This window comes from Equus asinus, chromosome 2, assembly GCF_041296235.1.
Source record: "Equus asinus isolate D_3611 breed Donkey chromosome 2, EquAss-T2T_v2, whole genome shotgun sequence".
NCBI classification, from domain to species: Eukaryota; Metazoa; Chordata; class Mammalia; order Perissodactyla; family Equidae; genus Equus; species Equus asinus.
The window spans coordinates 60,919,824-60,940,958 of NC_091791.1; the positions used below are offsets into that span (position 1 = coordinate 60,919,824).

General features: G+C 40.5%; 1 protein-coding gene across 7 annotated transcripts in view; it reads right to left on the reverse strand.

The window, feature by feature from the left end:
* Positions 1–21,135, reverse strand: part of MICU1 (mitochondrial calcium uptake 1) — a 266,742-nt gene continuing 245,607 nt past the window's right edge. For all 7 annotated transcript variants that reach the window (XM_070489912.1, XM_014840267.3, XM_070489910.1 and 4 more), the window contains 2 exons: positions 6,974–7,063; positions 1–2,902 (listed from right to left, as the gene is read on the reverse strand). In XM_070489912.1, the coding sequence (XP_070346013.1) occupies positions 2,742–2,902; positions 6,974–7,063 (251 nt within the window). In that variant the 3' untranslated portion in view covers positions 1–2,741. The remainder of the gene's footprint in view (positions 2,903–6,973; positions 7,064–21,135) is intronic.

A 21,135-nucleotide genomic window follows, 5' to 3' on the forward strand; every position in this document is an offset into this window, starting at 1 on the left:
TCCCTGCTTATCCTTGTGGATGATGCTGAGCCCAAGGTGAGGAAGCCTAGCAGCCTGACCCCTCTGAGTTTCTTTCCCTCCCCAAAGCCTAAGGTCTAGAACAGGAGAAAGAGTTATTTTTGTTTTAAAGAAGTAGAGAACAATGACATCAGAAGTAGAGAATGGCTGTGAGTGTGTGGGAGGAATTTACTGAGGTACTGCTAGTATGACTTTTTCATTGTCCAAGAATTATTGTTAAATTAGCTTTTGGTGGTAGACTGTTTCTTTGATCATGTCACTGCTTTAGGTCTGAACTTTGTGGGTGACAATCTCACAAAAATTACATCAAATTACAGCTGTTTCATTATGGGTGGGCAAACGGTCCCAAAGGAAGGGCTACTAGTCTTGTCTGGAAGACGATCAAGGAGGGCTTCTTAAGGAGGGGGCAGTTTGAGCTGAGTCTTGAAGGAAGAGAGGAAGGTTATTTTATCTAGGTAGAAGAGACAATTTGAATAGAAAGAGAAGCACAAATCAGACTTTTGTATTCCCAAATGCACCCAGACTATCCCTAAACTCTGCCTACTAAAATCCTCTCAGCCTCCTCATAGGCCACTTTGCTAAAGGACTTCTTGGGGGACCCTGGCCTCTTGTGGGTGACTTAGCTTGTACCTCACCTACATATTTACCCTGTTGTGCCAAAGTGTGGCCGTCCTGTCTTCTTGAGCACCTGTTCCTCCTCTGTTTCCCCGGGCACTCCTAGGAGCTAATGGAGTTCAGTTGGAGTTGCATGTACCTGTGATAGGTGCCTTGACCAAGGATGTTGCAGGTGAGATCCTTACCCTCTCCTGCTATGCTCTGGTTTTCAGCTTCAGAAAACCCAGGCCAATCAGCAGATCTCTTCTTTCATTCCCCTATAAGAAGAGATCTGCTGATTGGCCTGGGTTGAATGTCCCATGGAAGCTGTGAATGGGACTTCTCTTTCAGGCTGGAGAAATGAGGATCAGGAAAAAGTGATCTTGGGATTCTGGGACAAATTTAAGAAAAGTGCACATCTTGCTGATGCCTCAGCCCTGGGACAATGAGCAAGGCAAAGGTTACACTTCATACATACCTGAGAGGACAGGGTGGGAGATAGATAAGGCAAACTCCTTTTAGAGATACCTAATCTGCATCCAGAAAGGATGCTAGAAGGAGGTTGTTCAGTTGTTTTAGAGAAAATGCGGGGATCGGTACTGTTCTTGTGGAGCCACAGGTGCAGACCCAGGCCTCTGCTCTTCTCTGGCTGATAAGCACTCCTTACCAACTGCCAGGACTTGCAGGAAGCACAGACTTGAGCCTCTGTCATGCCAGGGGGCATTACCTGGTTCTTCTGGAGGGTGTAGGAATTCTGGAGGAGAGCTGAAGGAGAGGCTTTTGGACCTGGAAGATGCCTTAGAGACTATTAAGCTCAACCCTACCTGTCATTTTACACATGAGGAAAGAGATGGGAAATTACTTGCTTGCTCAAGGCCACACTGATTTAGTGGCAAGGTTGAGTCCATATATAACACTGGTTGCTATGGTTCTTAACATTTAGGTCCACCATACTAGATGATTCCTCCTATACTCCACCACCCTATCTTCGTTCCTTATCATGGGGCATGAGTAATCAGGGACTGTGTACCCTGGCCCAGGATGAAATGCTATCCAAACTGTGCTGGGACACTGCCACCACTAACCTCCAAATGCCCTCACTTTTTGTTTGTGCATAAAGTTGCCTTTCAAAAGGAAGAACCAGATTCTGGTAGAAAGAAAACAGGTCTGCTACTAGTCAGCTCTGAAACCCAGTGGAGAAGTCAAATGAAAAGGGCCCCAGGGCATCCTAAAATAAAGGAGACAAGAGCCTTTGGGGGGGGGGGGGCGGGGTTTACTGCAAACTGTTATAATTAAAGTGACATTCTGCAAGTGTTTAAGACAGAAGGTAGATAGGCTCTGAGTCAGGCCCCAGCCTCAGAGACACACTCCTGGAGGGGAAATGGCACTTGCAGAGAACATGAACTTAATCACTGCTGCTTGTTAAGCACAGAGTTGTGGTGGAGTCTTAGGGAGTCTCCCTCTTAGGAAGCCTGAAAGGAAAAGAAGGGATTAGAGAGAGCTGTGAAGCAGCTGCTTTAAATTCTGAATCATGCTCTGTTCCCACCGTGCACATCACCTTCCTGGAGCAGGCCTCAGAACCACCCTGGGGATTGACACAGATCCTTCCTCTCTGGCTAGGCTTCCCACCAGTTCAGGGTGCCTGGATCATCCTCATTATCATTCATCACAAACTTCCTTTTGCCTGCCAGAGGTTTTGCCAACTTGTAGCTTAAAAACACCAGCAGGAGGAAAAGCAAGGAATATTCTTAATAGAAATCCACAGCAAAGATGACTTGACAATGGGATGTTTCCCAGGGTTGGCAGTATGTGGATGGTTCCCTGCATTCCTTATCCATAACACTATCCACTTGAATGGGTAATGTTGTTGGAAGGTGCCAAAGGTCTGACCTTTTAGGATTTGTTCATGTTTTTGAGAACCTATGGGGATAATCATTGGGCAGAATCAGAGCCTAGCAGAACACTGGGACATGGAAGGGTGGAGAGGGAAACTGGTTGAATCCTGAGATCATTCTCAGGAGGAAGGGGACACTACTTCCAGAAGCAGCAGCAGGAAGGGCTGTGTGAAGGCTCTTTTCAAGGGGCCAGTGTGCCTGGGGTGGAGAGGTGGCCCGTCTTGCAGTTTTGGGTTACTGTTTAGGCAAAGCGAAGTCCCAGGCAGTTTCCTGTGCACATTTCCACATAGCCTGCATTAGGCGGGTGAAGCCCATGTCTTTGGGCTTCTCCAGGCCTCTCATCAGCCGTTGCTTCATGATGGAAACAAATTCCTTATTGCTCAGCTCCCCATTGCCTAGAGGAAGACAAACACAACAAGGATAAGTGAAGACCTTGCAACAACAAAGATTGAGAAAATTCCATTGCTCGCACAATATGGGTTCTAAAACCCAGTGCTCTCTCACATCCAAATTCAATCCTCTTGGCCTAAAATAAACTGGTTTGATCTTTCTGACTGCAACGCAATGATAGTTCACTGCAGTGTGACAAAAATCGACTGAGATTATATTGTCTGTCAGATCATGTGCTAGGTGTTGAGAATAAAGAGATAAACAAGATTTTGTCCCTTGAAATACTCCCTGGTTTTGGGAGAGACAAATACACTATTTCACCAGTTTGGTAAATGCCATGACGGGGAAAATGCCAGAGGATGTTAGGGGAGGAAGCATATCTTACCCAAGCTTGGGGTGGTGTAAGTATGGATCAGTAAAGGCTTCTTTGAGGGACTCCTAAGTTGAATCCCAAAGGATGAGCAGGAATTGGCCAACCAAGGAGGAAAGAGACGGGGGAGGCATTCTAGGTAGTGATAGTATCATAAGCAAAGGCACAGGCAGGAAGCAGCATGGCTGCTGGAGAACTATAAATAATTAGATATTGCTGGACACACAGTGGTGGGCAAGTAAACTAAAGAGGCAGGCAGGAGACAGGTCCTCAAGGATCTTGTATTCTCGTTAAAGGGTTCACACTTTATCTTTTAGGCAGAGAAGCGTCAGGAAAGGACTGGGAGCAGGGGAATAAGATGCAGTTAGATTTCCATTTTGGATAGATTTCTCTGGCTGGATATATGGGGATGGACTGGAGAATGGCACAACTAGAGTATGGGAGCCAGTTAGGAGGCTGTTACAATAGGCCAGGTGAGAGAGGATGCAGGCTTTACATGGTGAAAACCAAAATAAAAATCTAGCTTTGGGTTAAGTGCATTTTCTCATAGTTTTTGCATTCTACCCTGTTCAGTGGCAGACTCTCAGGTCTGGAAGAGAACTTGGAGTATCTGGTTTAACCAAAGGGTACCCCCTCAAGCCACATGGAACAGTTACCACTCCAACAGTAGAGGACAGATATCCTTTGACCAATGCCCAGGAGTAAATATCTGCTGATTAAAAAAATGGCAGTCATTACTGGTGGTGATAAGACAACAGGAAATCAGCAAACAGACCTGTACTAATGATCGGTCTGGCAGGAGAGTACACAGAGGGAATAAATGGTTCACTTCTGTAGAGAGTACCTGAAAACCTAAACTGGCCCATGTTTTCTGGCTGAAGAGAGGATGGGAAACCTCAGATATACCTCACAGCAAGATTAAGACAAACAAGGGCTGGCCTGTAGTGGTTAAGTTCGTGTGCTCCACTTTGGCGGCCCAGGGTTTGTAGGTTAGGATCCTGGGTGCGGACCTAGCACCACTCGTCAGGCCATGTTCTGGTGGCGTCTCATATAAAACAGAGGAAGACTGGCACAGATATTAGCTCAGCAACAATCTTCCTCAAGCAAAAAGAGGAAGATTGGCAACACATATTAGCTCAGAGCCAATCTTCCTCACACACACACACACAAAAGATTAAGACAAACAAAAAACAGGTAAAACTAATCTACGGTACTAGAAGTCAGGAAAGTGGCTACCCTTGGGAGAGGAAGTGACTGGAAGGCAGCACTGGGGGGGTTCATTGTTCTGGTTATGTGATGTTTCTGGATAATGCTGACTTATACAGGTGTGTTTGGTTTTTAAAAATTTATCAAGCTGTACACTTAGGATATTTGTAGCTTCTGTATGTATATTATACTTCAATATAAAAAGTTAAGAAGTAGCCTGGCTAAGCTGAAAGTAATCAACAACACGGCTTATTAAAAATGTAATTAAAGGTATTATGCTAAGCAAAATAAGTAAGACGAAGAGAGAAAATTAGTGAGTGACTTCACTCATACCTGGAAGATAAACAAACACATAGATACAGAGAACAGATTGGTGGTTACCAGAGGGGAAGGGGGGGGGGGGCAAAAGGGGAACATGTATGGTGATGGTTGACAACTGGACTTTTGGTGGTGAACACAATGTAGTCCATACAGAAGTTGAAATATAATGATGTACACCTGAAATTTATATAATGTTACAAACCAACGTGACCTCAATAAAAACAAAGTATATAAAAAAGAATGTAATTAAAAGAACAAAAAAGGTCTAAACAAGATTCTTAATATTTTGTATAAAAAGAAGCTTAAGATGAAAAAACCTGAGGCCATTTCACTCAAACTACTATGGCATTTGCTTTCTGCTTCCCTCGGGCCAGGGCGGATCAGTCTGAACAGCTTCTGTTACTTATGAACCAGGAATACGACTGACCGTCATTTGTGTGCATGTGTGATCTGTGAAAGCAACTTTAAATTCTGTGAGGAACAAGTCTGTTGGCAAATCGGAATTGTCTGTCCTCTGGCATTTTGACATAAGATCTTGTACTGGTAGAAATAACAATGGCTTTTTATTTAATATATACTTTCTTTTTCTGTAGATTAAGAAAATAAGCCCAAGAGATGTTAAATGATCTAAAGGTGATTCAAGTTGATATTGACAGAGCCTCCTTCTAAAAGGCTGGAAAACATTTCCCAGGACTTCCTAGGAGAAGAGGGGAGCTTGTGAGGGTGGCTGCCTTTATTCCCATATTCACTTCACAGACCAGCTCTAAGATACTGCTTCAAAAATTATAAAAATAATGTTTTTTGGGAAAAGCTCAAACTCCAGAAGTGATTAGAGTAAAAACCAAATCTGAGGGAAGTTAACATCTCTTACAGCAGTGCTGTTCATTAGAACTCTCTGCGATGAAGGAAATGTTTTTCATTTGTGCCATTCAATACAGCAGCCACTAGCCCCATGTGACTATTGAGCACTTGATATGTGGCTGGAGAGACAGAGGAACTGAGTTCTAAATTGCTTTTAATTTTAATTAATTTAAATTTAAATAGCCACAGTGACTAGCAGTATCATATTGGACAGGGCAGCTCTAGAGAGTAACCCACCCCTACCTGAGGATGTCCTGGCCCTGGGGCTTCCTTTGACTCAGATTTAGGGTGTGGGTGCAGGCAGGAGATTTAAATAACTCAAGTTTAACTTAATAACTCAAATAGCTTAAGTTAATGAACACCTTTTATGTGCAAAGTACTATCTGAGGCCCTATGGGGGGTGGTCCAAAGGTGAACAGGACTACCCTTAAAACGCACACAATTTGGTACGGAAGTTAAGTCACATACACGGAGATAAAAGTGTACGGTGGTAATGCAGACAAATCAAACGAAGTTAAGGAATGGAAAAAACAGAGTGATTCATTGTGCTGGGACCAAAATGGAAAGTTTCACATAGGTGGGAGCTTTTGAGCTGGTTTTGAATTCCATCAGCCTAGCTTCCTAGAAGAAGGTGAACAATGAATCCTGTCTGTGAGATGAGCAATGGAAGTAATGTAGGATGGAGGGAGGCAGCACAGCTTTGGTTCAAATCCTGGTTTTGCCATCTACTACTACCTCTGTGATCCTGAGAAAATTACTTAACCTCTCTGAGTCTCAGTTTTCCTTATCTGTAAAATGTTGTTAATAATAGTTCCTGTGTCAGAGAATTAAATGAGCAGCTTAGCACAGTGCCTGGTTCATAGTTAGCAATGGGCTAAACTACAGAACAGTCACAGACACAACAGCCACAGTGTGGAGCTGCAATCCTAAGATGGAATGTGAATGACTGAAATGTACCACGGAGGTGGAGAGATCAATACCACTTCTTCCTAGAGACATTCAAATACTCAAGTGCTCCTAATCTACTAAGTAGCAAGATGGGTCTAATATTTTTGTTTCCGTTTTTAAGATCCTTACGGAATAAATTAATTTAGGCCTACAAGCAAATTGGAATTACAAGAAGAAATGGAAAACACAAACCAGGACCAGGGGTTTTATTTCTCAATGTCATGATGCTGAGGGCTGGAGCTATTAATGTGGGAAAGGGGTTAGCAGAAGAGCTATAGGCCAGTACACTGGAGCTGCCTGCAAGTCTCCATTAGAAACTATGTCTGCTTCAAGGGCACTTTCCCGCCTTCCTCCAGAGGGCCCCACTCACCATCACAGTCAAAGAGCGCAAAAACCACATCACACACATGGTCTGAGAGTTCCACTTTAGCCACTGTCCTGGCCACTTGCTGCATGGTAACTGAAAGAAGAAAGATGCTGAATTAGCATAGCAGAGGGACTTTCATTTTGCAGTCTCTGAATGGGAGGATAAAACTACTCAGTCATTATAAAAGGTTTTCAAGTATATTTAAGTTATAGTTAAGAAAATAATAATTTAGTTTTTAATCCATAATCCCTTTCCTTTTCACCTAAGGTTCCATTCTTTTCTACTGCTGCTACACTTTAGGAGGCACATATATAGTTAAGTAAGAATGCCTGATATTAGATTCATAGGGAAAGAATGTGGATTAGAGGTTACCAGGGCCTGGGGGGAGGGGGAATGGGGAGTTAGTGGTTAATGGGTACAGATTTTCTGTTTGGGGTGATGGAAAAGTTTTGGAAATAGATAGTGGTACTGGTTGTACAACATTGTGAATGTAATTAATGCCCCTGACTTGTACACTTAAAAATGGTTTAAATAGTACATTTTATATTATATACATTTTACCATAATAAAATTTTGAAAAGTGAAAATCCACATAATATTTGAGGATAGGGTTCTAATAGTCTAGAGCATGTAGTGGCAGCTTTTCTAATAAATTAATATCAGACGAATGCCTTAAAAAAAAAAGAAACCCTGATATTACTATAGTCTCCTTGGCACTTCCCTCCCACTGGAAAGAACACGATAACAAAAAGTCAAGGAAATAACCAGGCAGCAAAAGGAAGGGGAGGTGGGGAACAAGGAGGCTTGTCTGAGTACACTAAGGCTGCACCCTTCAGTTACTGATTGACAGTGAAGGACCTGCATGGATGAGCTCCTGGCCCATCCTCCCTACAGGTTTTCTACCAGCCACTTTGTCTTTTCCAAATGTGCCTCTTGGGTAAGCGTGGCCCCAATCTCACTAGATCAGTATGCAGCCTTTTTTTTTTCCCCAGACCTGAGCAGAAAATCTCTTCTTTACTGCTATTTTCTCTTTCTCTGACATTTACTGTTAAACACTAGCAATCATGTGAGAAGTGGGTTCTCATGAAACCAGCCAGGAAGGACTAGGCAATTTCCACTGCTTTCTCTCCCGTTTAACCTCAAACCTGATCTGACTACATCTATAAATTATGTTATTGCTTATAGGCCCACTTATGCAAGGTAAAACTCAGAGGAAAGAAAAGGATTAATTTCTATTTATGAATCAACTAGCAATGAAGTGTTCTCTATAAACATCAGATTAGATTAATCCAGAAACAATGTGAACTTAAGAGTCAGTGTGCCTTCTCTGCTTATTTCATTCCTATAACTTCAGTTCTTTCTTGTCATTTTTTTCTGCAATCAATCTTTCACTTCACCTCTCTCACCTCCATATATTCACCACATTGCCACCAAGGTCACTGTCTGCTGAGATACAAATACCAGAGCAATGCAGAGGAGCAAGGTGATGCAGTAGGAAAACTGTACTTGGAGTCACAAGACCTGAGCTCTAGTCCTGGCTCCACTACCAACTTGCTGTGTGACTCTGAGGGAGTCATTTGTCTCTTTAAATTTAATTTTCTCATATTCAGATGAGAGAATGCCACAAGATAACTGCTGAGGTGGCTTAGTAGTGCAAAGAATGATTTATTGGTATTTTCTGGAATCTGAGGGTGGAGATGGGGGTGAAGGTATACAGAAATAGTTGAGGATCTTGTGTGGCAAAGGGTAGAGGAAAGGTACATTGGCCACAAGCTGGGCTATGCCTTAGTGTTCAAAGCCTCTGACTTGAGGGAGACTAGACTGCTGAGGAGGATGGGAAGAGCCAATTCCTCTTCCTGCAGCTCTGAGTCACTGTTCATACCACCCCTCCTCCCAGGATGTGAGTTAGGGTGAAGGAGGAATCAACATCCCTTGGAACTGAAAGACTTAAGCAAAAGATATTATTGTGATGAGATGTGGTTAACTGCTGAAAGGGGAGTTAGGGAATCTATATGACTGTAGAAGTTCTAAGATTTAGAAATTTAGCACTTGATTTTCTCAGCTGGCCCAGGAAAAACTGATTCCTGCTAACTAAACTGCCCAGGAAAGGAAAAGAAATCAGAAGGCCAATTTATTATGAGAATAGTAACTGTTCAGAGAACTAAAATGATAACAGCTGGTCATTATACTTCTCAGTAGGAATATCTACTAAGGAAACTGAATTCACCTCAGAAGATTGCTCAGTGAAAATAGAATCAGATCAGAAGAAACTGGATGCTTTCATTGCCTACTGAATTACTCTCTGCGTCCACAGAAATAAGTCCTGAGGAGTAGATCAAAACTTGTTTTATATTAGGTAAACATGAACGCTTTTTGTTAACCATTCCTTTTTCTGCATTTCAGTCAATCCTACACTTCTGTTATAAGTGATAACTATCCTCTTTTTCTCTTTCCCAGTTCTTCCATTCTCTCAGGACAGTGTGCCAATTGCCAATTCTTCTTGATATTCCAAGTGCCCATCCTTCTCTCCATGAAGATGGGCCCTTTCCTCTAAATAAACCATTAACTAAATAATATCCAAGGATGTCGGAGGTCTTGGCAATTTTTAGTGAAAAGCTCATTAAAGTGGTATTAAGTAGTTGTAGAATAGGGACCTCTGGAGGCCACCAGCAGGAAAGCCTCATTACAAATGCCATTTCTTGATAGAACAGTTACAGATTATATTCCATCTCACATGGAGAGGGCTCTGATGCCATTTGTACTATAGGAGAAAAAAACCAGGGCTGCTAAGTCCCTGTAACTCAAACCACTGGGATATTACCAGCCAGCAAACAGCCTAGCTGGGGTGCTCTTTCACAGTCTAAGATCCTCAGATAAGGCCCCCAGGGTGTGAATAAGAGCAGTGGAGGAAACAAACATTTAACAAGCTGGTGAGCTGTCAAGCTGGGAGCACTTGGGACAAGTGGGATGACAGCAGATTACAAGCCAAGTGCTTGACAGCTGGTCCTGAGAGTTGGCTCATTCATGTTTGCTTCCACATCTCTGAATCACAAAGTCATAATTAAATCACAGTAAACAGAACAATTTCCCCTCCCACTCAGAACTCCACTTCTCCATGCAAACCAGTTGTTGGTACTGGAATTTGGGCCTCCCCTATTTGATGATGCTTCCTGATGGATGGTTGATATTCTAGTTTCAAATCTGAAAGATGTCTACATGGAACATGAAATCACCCTGGAGATGGCCTAGCTTTCCAAGGCCTATGTATTCCTCTTGTACAAATCTGGTCCAGCTGCCTGAACAATAGATGGACACAAGATTGGGTGATTTCTACTAGATTGGGATAGGAAAGAATTTGTATAAACAGGCTCAATTGGCACTCAAAAATGTGGTACCATCTGGCTTTTTGAAAAGTCCAGGCAGAATCTGAGTTGTGCCAGGTCCCCAGTTTACTCTCTGGCATAGTCTGTGACTGAACAATTCAAAGGCAGAAAGAAACACATACTGAGTTTGTATGACTATAATGTCAGAAGCTACATTACATAAACTTATTCACCAGAATAGCTGAACAGAAGAAAGGAGAGTTCTGGAGTGAAAAGAGCCCAAATATCTACTTAGAATAAGAGAATCTTAGAAGTGGGAGAGGGCTCACAGGATATGTGAAATCCAGAGAACTTAAATAACTGGCCCAGGATCACAAAGCTAGCTGGTAGCAAAGCTGGGTCTGGAATCTAGATCTCCTGACTACCAGCCCAAGGCTCTTTTCTCTATACACACCAGGTCCACTTTATCCCTTATATGGACAATACTCGTTCCCCCATGATCTGTCACTCCAAATAAGTGAAAGAGCTCAGATGAAAGAAAAGCAAAGTTGGGGAAGACTCAGTGCTGGTGGGCAGGGATGAATACCTGAATAGGTGGGGGGTTGTGAGGAGCCAGCATTATAGTTTGACCACAGATCTGACTGCATTATACAGTGGAAGACATTAGTATTCTCTTGGAACTTACACTGACAATTTCAGCGACAACTTAAAAGGTTTATTGAACAGCAACCCAATGAAAAGCATAAGAAACAAAGGTGGCCCTGGGAGCTTTTCCTCACAGCTGCCTCTGATGCATAGATACAGCTATGGACGGCATGACCCAGTTAGGAGCTGCCTGTCTCTTCCTAATGGAAAGGTGTTTGGAAAGGTGATATGCCAAGTTTGGGCTGACAGTCTCTAGCTGTGTGGCCATGTTATTACTCCTGCCATCCTGAAGTGAAGTGGAGAAAATCAAAAGCTGGCTTGTGACTGCCAAGGTTAAATGAGGGGGAGACATTTCTGCTTCAGCCTTGGAAAGTCTTATGATGCAGATGACTTAGTTTCTTAAGTCCATCTCTAGATGGCTTTAGGGGCCAGGGAGAAGGATTTCCCCCTAAAGAGCACTTGTTCCTTCATTTGTATCTTCTTTCAAGATACTTTGGCTAATACAACACACACATTTCAACCTGATTTTGGGGGTGGGGGGAAAGGACAGCATTTAGGAGAACTACCAATTTAAGGAGCCAAAAGCAATGCAGTACACTAATAAGGAAAATTATCACAATTCTTTGTTCTTCACATTGCTTTTGAGCCACAGGCAGGTTGACCCCTGCTGTGTGCTCAGGCTCCTGCCTGTCAGAAGTGATGCTGGTGGTCCTTGCTTGTAAATACTGGTACATGCCACAGAGCAAACCTGTGGTCACGTTTTCTGAACCTCAGAGCATCATCCCAGATGACAACTTCAGTGTGCTTATGTGTTTAATCTGGTACAAACTGATTTACAGTAAGATTTATTGCCATTGTCCAGTATTGCGTCTGGCTTCATTAAAAATCCTCATCATATTTTGTCCACAAAGGGCAAGGATTTCTACCAGCACCATTAGGCAGTCAGTGATTTCAGCTGACACACCCAGGTGGTGATCACAGTATAGTGGGGGAAACCATATATATACCATTAAGATCAAGAAATATATAGGAGAAATATCAGACATACGGGTAACAGATGAATAATCTGTATTTGGTAGGAGGCACATTTTGGATCTGAATTCTAAAGGATTAAAGAGACAGACTGCTCCAGATCTGTGCATGTATGATAGTGGGTGATATGGAGTGGGGGTAGAGTAGTCAGTTTGAATAAAGTACTGAAAGCAGGAAGGGATGCTAACGCCTGACTAGAGAGCTAGAACAGAGGTGCAAAGGGGAATGAGAGCATCAGGATAGATTTTACAGAGGGCCAGTCAAGTCTCCTTGCAAGGAGACCTTTATAACAAAGCCAGATCTTATTTGGAGACCAATTTACCATATTAACTTGCTTTTTCCCCTTTGACTCTTTAAATTTTCATTTTTTTTAGTTTAAAAAAGTTCTTTTTCATTAGGTGATACATTCACCTGTTTCAAAATTCAAATGGTTATATGAGGGTTGCAGTCTCCCTCCGAACCTTATCCCCCTAGTCACCTAGTTGTCCAGAGGCAACCAATATCTCCAGTTTCTCCAGAAATATTTTATGGATATAAAATCAAATATTTATTCTTTGTTTCTTCCCATAAAAATGGTAGTATACTAAATATACAGTTTTGCTTTACTCATTTAACAACATATCTTAGAAATAATTCTATTCCAGGACATAAGCAGGTCCCTTTTAACAGCTGCATAGTATTCCATCAATAGGATATATCATTATTTAATTAGTTCCTCATTTACTCTAACCTCAGTCTTGAGGAGATAGTATCTTTTATCCCTGTTTTATAAAATTACTTCCTTGGCGGTCTACAGTTCTTAGCTTCAACAGAGTCTGAATCTCTCATGGTTAAAATGAGAACACTTTTTATTTATTTTATTTTATTTTTTCATTATTATTTTTTATTGAGTTAATGATAGGTTACAATCTTGTGAAATTTCAGTTGTACATTATTGTCTGTCAGTTGTGTTGTAGATGCACCCTTTCACCCTTTGTGCCCACCCCCCACCCCACTTTTCCCCTGGTAGCCACTAATCTCTTCTCTTTGTCCACATGTTTAAATTCCTCATATGAGTAGGTCATACAGAGATTGTCCTTCTCCATCTGGCTTATTTCACTTAAGATAATTCCCTCAAGGTCCATCCATGTTGTTGCAAATGGGACAATTTTGTTCTTTTTTAGGGCTGAGTAGTATTCCATTGTATATATATACCACATCGTCTTTATCCAATCATCTGTTGATGGGCACTTAGGTTGCTTCCACATCTTGGCTATTGTAAATAATGCTGCAATGAACATAGGGGTGCATAGGACTTTTGGAATTGCTGATTTCAGGTTCTTTGGATAGATACCCAGTAGTGGGATAGCTGGATCGTATGGTAGTTCTATTTTTAATTTTTTGAGGAATGAGAACACTTTTTAAATGGATATATTTAAACTCAGTTTGCTGAAATTATGTGACAGGCTAAATACTCTTCACCTTTACAAGTGTTTTATCGGAACTTCAGAGGCTTCCAAAGGGAGTAAACCTTAAAGGCCCCAAAGAAGCAGTGCTTGCAGTAGATACTAATCTCTGTACCTCCCCAGTTGCTGTAATTCCTTTCTGATCCTTTCCTCAGTGGGATGTATTATTGGCTGACTTTGTCTTTACTGCTCTATTTATGTGGATGTTTTGGCAGTTTATCCTGCCCTCGCCCCGCTCTCTCCCCGTGGCAATCAGGAATCCCTAAAGCAGCTCTCTTCCTCCTTGGGGCACTGCTGTAATTTTACTAAACCACAAGATATTCAAAGCAACATATTTAAGTTAGAATCAAGCTTTAGAATTGCTAAGTATCTTTATATTTGAGAAAATAACCCAGATTTCTACCAAGTGGGTGCCTCATAAAGCAAACATTTCTTTCAGAATTCGAGCTTCCTTGCCTACATCATGAATAATTTTACTTTAAAAATTGATGACTGTCTTGAATGAAATCCTAGCCAACTCTCCTTTTCACTTATAAATGTTTTTACAAAATTCAATAATGAACTGAAGCACAGAGGTTTGCCTCCCACAAAATTTAGAAGAATTTATAAAATTGGAGCTTTTTCTCAATAATCTCTTCCCCACACACCTTTGTGACATTCCTACCTCCTGCGTTCATGCTATGGGTATCTGAGGGTGCTCTTCCATATGTTCTTGCTGTGAACCTTTCCCTATTTCTGCCTTCACATAAAGGCACTGAGTACCCTATATAATTCCCTAGGTCCTTCTAGCAGCAATGGGTGCCACGTAGGAAGAGATCAGTGCTATGTATGGAAGTCAGCGAACCTGAGTCTCTGGCCTCAGTTTTGCATCACACTAGCTGTGATTTGAGCAAGTCATTTTCCTTCATGTGTAAATGAAAAGGTTAAAAACAATAAAGGGTTTAAATAAAATGATTTCTAAGTTTCCTTCCAGCCATAAAATTTTGACTGTTGCACTGTTATTTATTTAGATAAAAGGGCTTACATCAGTTAAAATGTCCATATCTTCAGAAATCCTCAAAGAATAAATCTAAAGGTAGTAATTTCTGGAATTATGGTTGGTGTGGTGGGCAGAATTCTGAGATGGTCCCCAACATGCCCACCCTCTGGTATACACACCCTATATAATCTCCTCTCCTTGAGTGTGGGCAGGACCTGTGAATATGATGTGATACCATTCCTGTGATTAGGTTACTTTATATGGAAAAGGTAATGGGATAGTCACTCCCATGATGATAGTTATACAAGAATCCATCTCAGGGGCTGGCCTGTGGCCGAGTGGTTAAGTTCGCGTGCTCCGCTGTGGTGGCTGGTTCGGATCCTGGGCACGGACATGGCACTGCTTGTCAGGCCACGTTGAGGCAGCATCCCACATGCCACAACTAGAAGGACCTGCAACTAAGATATACAACTATGTACTGGGGTGATTTGGGGAGATAAAGCAGGAAAAAAAAAAAAAAAGATTGGCAACAGTTGTTAGCTCAGGTGACAATCTTTAAAAAAAAAAGAATCCACCTCAGCATACCAGGGAAAGAGATTGTCCTTCTGGCTTTGAAGAAGTTAGCATATTGTGAGCGGGCAACATGGTAAGGTCTGCTGAGAGTGATCCCTGGCTCACAGCCAGCAAGAAAAAGGGGACCTCAGTCTTACTGAAAGCAACGGAATTCTGCCAAGAACCCAAATGAGCTTGGAAGAGGACGCTGAACACCAGATGAGAATGCAGCTCTGCTAACTTGATTTCAGCCTTGTTAAGACACTGAGCAGAGAACCCAATTATGCTGTGCCCAGACTCTGACTTACAGAAACTGAGATAATAATCAGGCAGTGTTTTAAGCTGCTAAATTTGTAGTAATTTATTATGAGCAAGAAAGCTAAGTGGAGAAGGTATTTATGGTTGGGAATGTCCTTTTGAGGTTCCTCAAATCATACTTTATATATACTATGCTCATTCTAGGTACATTTTATAGAATTGTCACTCTTCTGCAATTACTATATCAGGCTCCATAAAATAGATCTTATAGAGGCACTAGCCAAGGTCTAATTAAGTTTTAAACTTCTTAACAAGAAAATAAATTAAAACCGTAACCCTTCTTTTGGGAATTCAACAGGCTTGCTCTAAAATTATAAGTTAGTTCATTTTCACACAGAATTGGATACAAATTTAGGCTATAATATGTCCCTTAAAACATTACTACATTAAGTAAAAAGCTGATTCAATTACAGTCATAGAATTTCAAATCTGGAAGAACCCTTGGAGATATTTAATGTAACTCTAATGACAGGTCAGAGAAATTGTGACTTGCCCATGGTGTTAAGGAAATTAATTACATGGGAAGATGTTATAGTCCTATCATTCCCCCCTCACCCTAGACTTTTATTAGGGCATTTCACCATTCTTTCCAGGATCTGACCATGTTTAGAATTCATTCATTCATTTATTCAACATTAACTGAACATCTACTGTATATAAAGAATTGTTCTAGGCTCAGAGTAGGACACAAAGATGTGGAAAACATGGTTCATGCGAAAATTCTCCCTTGAATGCTGAGGATACTAGAGATATTAATAGGGGTTAGATAGTTAGATAGTCCTGGAAACAGAGAACTTAAATAATGATAACGACTCCTGAAAGCAATGATTCCAAGAATTTTTGGATGAATGATGAAACTTAGGAGAAGCTAAATGCTCCAATCCTCCTCATTAATAAATACAAACAACTTATAACTTTTAAACTAATATGAATCTCAAAAGTGACTGAAAAAAGCAATAGATATTACTTCCTAAAGACAACAAAAGTAAGCCTCATCAGTTCCTAGGGTGATTTTTTAGATAACTTTTTGCGAAGTTCCCATATTGGGATAGGTTGTTTCTAATCTATTAGCTCCTTAATAAGAAGGCAGAGGAAAGTCTATACCTTGGGGTTGAAAACCAGGACAGGCAGCTGGGTATAGTTAGAATTTCAATCTAGTATATTAATTAAGGAAGTAATAGTATTACTTCATTTAATTTTCACAATAACCCTGAAGCAGGTATTCTATTATCACCATTCTACAGATCAGGAAACTGAGGCTTTGAGAACTTAAATAATTTGTTCAAAGTCACAAAGCTAGTGAGAAGGAGGGACTCAAACTCAGGTTTGAGTTTAAAATAAAAATTTATGCTTACAAGTTTCTTGCATATAGTTAACTCTCAATAAATGCTAGATGATAGAACAGTATCTAAAAGTGTAACAAAGCTCTGCCACACCAATGAGTAGAGGTAGTGAAGAACACCTTGGTCATTAGGAGCTGTATATCCTATATTTCAATGTTGAGAAACTGAAGCTTAGCCATATCTCTTTTTCTGTTCTGTGGTTTCCTTTAAGTGGATACCAACTTTCCTTACTATGTGACCTTATTTAAATGATTTTAGACTTTTGTGCATTAGTTTCTTCACTGAAGAGTAATATGGTTAGAAAGGTGAAGAACACAGATGTGTCTACTAAGATGTTCCTAGGTGAGGTAAGAAGCTAGATTAGACAGCAACTCCAAGAGTCTATGTTACTATAAAGTATGCACTACAGAAGTCAGAGTGTGTCTAAGCTATAGACCTGGTCCTGAACAGGAGAGACAATTGTAGGGGGTGGAGAAATGTCATATTTCATATTCAAGAGAAGGGCACTAACTCCAAAACATCATAGTTTACCAAAAGGACTTTATTCTCATCCAAAGAGTGGTCAACTCTTAGCCAAAGGGAACTGGGAGCTAATAGCCTAGAGCCTGTCTTCCCTAAGCTACTGAGAAGCATGTTTCAAAATGGTGAACCTGCATTGCCTCCTGGATTGTGTTTTAGCAAAGATTTTCAAATTCCAGCAGCATTTTGGGAAATACTGAGAGGCAACATGATGGTGTAGAAAGAATACAGACTTTGAAATTAGAGACCTGAGCTTGAATCCTGGCTCCATCACTGCTTAGCTGGGTAACCACAAGCAAGTTGCTTCATTTTATGTTTCCTCACCCATAATATGGGGGATAATACCACCTACCTTTCAAGTTTTGAGAATTAAGAGAGATAATGTCCATAAAGCACTTAGTGTTATGCCTGACATGTAGAAGCTGCTATGAAATTATAGCTGCTGTTAGTGTTCCAGATGTGTGATGGTCCCACAGTCTTTGAAAGGGCAATTCTGTAGGATTCCTAGGGCTCAGGACAGGGTGGCAGCTTGTCTGTCAAAGATGATTATTCAGAATATAAGAGTCTGTTGTGTGCGAGAAATTACTCCATCACTAATTTCTGACTCCCACAACAACTCAGTAGGGACCTAAATGCCAAAAGACTGAGACTCCTTTACTCACTGAAAATTAGACTCAAAGAATCTGAAAGTCATAAAGGTTCTAGAAGGTCATCCATGCTATCCATGTCACTTCAGAGATACAGGAAACTGAGATTATTGCATGATATGACTGGTACTTCAGAAAGAATACTTGGGGTTGCAGAGAGCATCCTGTAGGAGTTACACCACAGGTTTTACTATTTATTCTCTTGGCTTGTCAGAGAGTAAGGTAAACTGTACATATAGAATGACTACAAAGAATTACAACCATGTTGGAAATCATGATTTTCAACCTAAGTAGGCTTGTGCTGGGGCATGAGTACTAAAGGCCATGGACTACATTTGTGTGATTTTTTTCCTGTATTATAGTTCAAATTCAAAGTACACAGGCAACACAACTAGACCTACAAGTTTACCAAATCTATAATATGCTGATGTGCTTTCTAATGGGGCTTTACTATACTTGGAAATTATTCTTTTGGCAGAAATAAGACTACTCTAAGTTACGTGGGCCATAGCTCATTTTAGAGTTCCAACTCAATTTCTAACTTTTCCATCACAGGATGCCATCGGGGAAGGAGTCATGTTCAATTTCCATTACCTTCTTTAGCAGACTATGTAAATCATTTAGACAGTCCCTTGTGAGGTAATATATCTAATTTTATGCCCAGGATGTGTAAGAATAAGCAATAGAACCAATTCCTCTTAAGTGCTAAACAAAAGAGACGACCTATAGTGGAAACATACAATATTTCATGAAGAAAGGTTCTTTTTTCAAATGGTCAGAATTCACGAAAGACATTTCATTCTTGCCTGAGAGTTGTCATTCTCACATGGGCCATGTAGAACTAAAGAAATAGCCTCAATGAAATTTGGTCTTTTTACTCTGAAGGGATTGGATCATGCTGTAATATGGTAAATCTTCAGTTGCCACCTGCCTGGGTGCCCAAACTGTTCTGAGGAACATTAGCTCTGAAAGTTGTTAAAAGACATTTTGGGGCAAATCAAGTTTGGGAACTATTTTGCTCTCTTGGAGATTAATAATGCACATTAGCATATTTAAAAGTTGGCAGGAGCAGTGCTGCAGGAAGAAATTCTGTATAACCTGGTATTTTCCAAATTTATTTGAACCATGGAACACTTTTTTTGTTTGTTTTAAACCCACAGAACCATTAATGTATTGCAATATATAGTGTTCTTCACAATGCTGTTTGGGAAATTATGTGCTAAATTATGTCTAAAGAGAGGTTTGCAGGCTCTAAAATAGCCAAAGAAGAGACAGTGCCAGTCTAAAAAGTGCCAATTTCTGAAGGTCCTAACCTTTTGGGAAAAAATGAAGACAGCTGAGACTGAGAGCAGCTAAGACTGAGAGCAAGAGGCAGACAACAAGACTCCTGTCTCCACCCCCTTCCCACTCTTTCCCCACTCCCATTAAAGGTCAAAGGCCCCACTTTTAATCTTATGTCTAATTAGCACTTATCGTACCAAACTTGAACAGCTTGTACACTTATCTTTCTCCCCTAGTAGACTGTGAGTTTCTTGAGGGTAGAACCCTGTGCACAGCATGGTACCTATCCTGCTGGCTGAATAAATGGATGAACCACATCAAGTCTGGGTTTATATCATCAACTTCATAATGGAAGCAGCTGCTTTTATTAAACATTCACTATATGATAGGCACAAGGTTAAGTGCTTTATGTAGATTTATCCTCAAAATAACACTATGAGGTGGGTATTATGATCCTGATTTAAAAATATAAAAACTAAATTCAGAAATTGCCCAAAGCTACTCAGCTAGTAAATGATGGAGCCAAGATTCAAATCTAGACAGTTGATTTCAGAACCTGTATTCTTAACCACTACGGAGAACCACTAAAGGAAGGCAGAAAGTTTCTTCCTTTCTTCTAAGATTCATCTCAGCAATAAAATTCCATGATTCTCCAGAGGGAGAATTTGTATAGAACTCAAACCAAAGAAAAAATCAATAGTATGGCTGTCAGGATCAGTAAGGTTTAAAATCAAAAGGGAGAGTACAAAGAGAGCCTGCTAAAGATGGGCACATCTGGCAGAGAGAAGGAAATTGGAAACGACAGTTGAGCACATGCTAGTCTTTCCCTGCACACCCCAGTACATGAACAGTTAACATTACTGATATCGTCAACCCTTTAAGCATGGAAGAAGGTGAAATATATGTCAAGTCTAAAAGATAGGGGTTACAGAAGAACACAATGAATTCATGACATGAGTTTGTTCTTTGAGACTACTGTGAAAGGTCAGGGTTTACTGGCTTGAGATCCTATGTCTTGTTCACATCTATCAAGATGTTCATTTACTCATTCATTTATTGACCAAAATTTATAGAGTGTTTACTGTATCCCAGATATTGTCCTAGCCATAGGGAATATATGCATCAACAAGACAGATAAATATTCTAGTAAACAGAGACAGATAATAAACAAACATATAAATATATGAGAAAATATCAGCTAGAGATAAACGGTATGATACAGGGTGATGGAGCAACTTTGGAATGGGAAGGTCTTTCTGAGGAAGTGATTTATATGAGACCTGAATTACAAGAAGCCAAACACATGGAGATCCTGGGAAAGAACACTTGAGGTGAAGGAACAGCTAGAACAAAGGCCTTCAGATAGGAATGAACTTGGTATATTTAGAATATAAAACAAGAACAATGTGGCATGGAATGAACTGGAAAGAAAATGATAGTTGATGAACTCAGAGAGCATACAAGGCCATGCCATATGGAGCCCTGTAAGCCTGGGTAAAGAAGCCAGGGCTATAGTAGGGGAGATGGAGAAATGGAGTCAGATGCAGGACAGGTTTTGGAAGTAGAGTCAAGGATTTATTGAAGAAATAAATGTCTGTAAGAGAGTAAGGAATCAAGGACAATGCCTACTTTTGTTTGTTTGAGGTCCTGGATAGATGGGGAATAATTCAATTAGTAAGTATTTACTGAGGCTCTACCATTTATGTACAAAATATTGTAGTTAGTAGTCTCTGTTCTACCTGATTAGCTATATTTGTGGAAATTCAAGCCTATGTCCATAATTTATGGATAGGAATTGATGACAATAGTGAAGGCAGAAGATGTTAGGTTAACACTTCTTTTTTTTATATTATAAAAGCTATAGCAAATATAGTTAGTTTTTTATAATTTACATTGAATGGTCAGGGAACGCCTCTCTGAAGAAGTGATATTTGAACTGAGACTTGAAAGATAAATAGAAGTTACCCAGGTAAAGAGCATAATTAGGTTTCTAAAAATTATTAAGTTTTTAAAGAGACATACACAAATATTCTCACAGTAAATTAAACTCAGATTTTTTTATTTCTATTTTTGCCTTATTT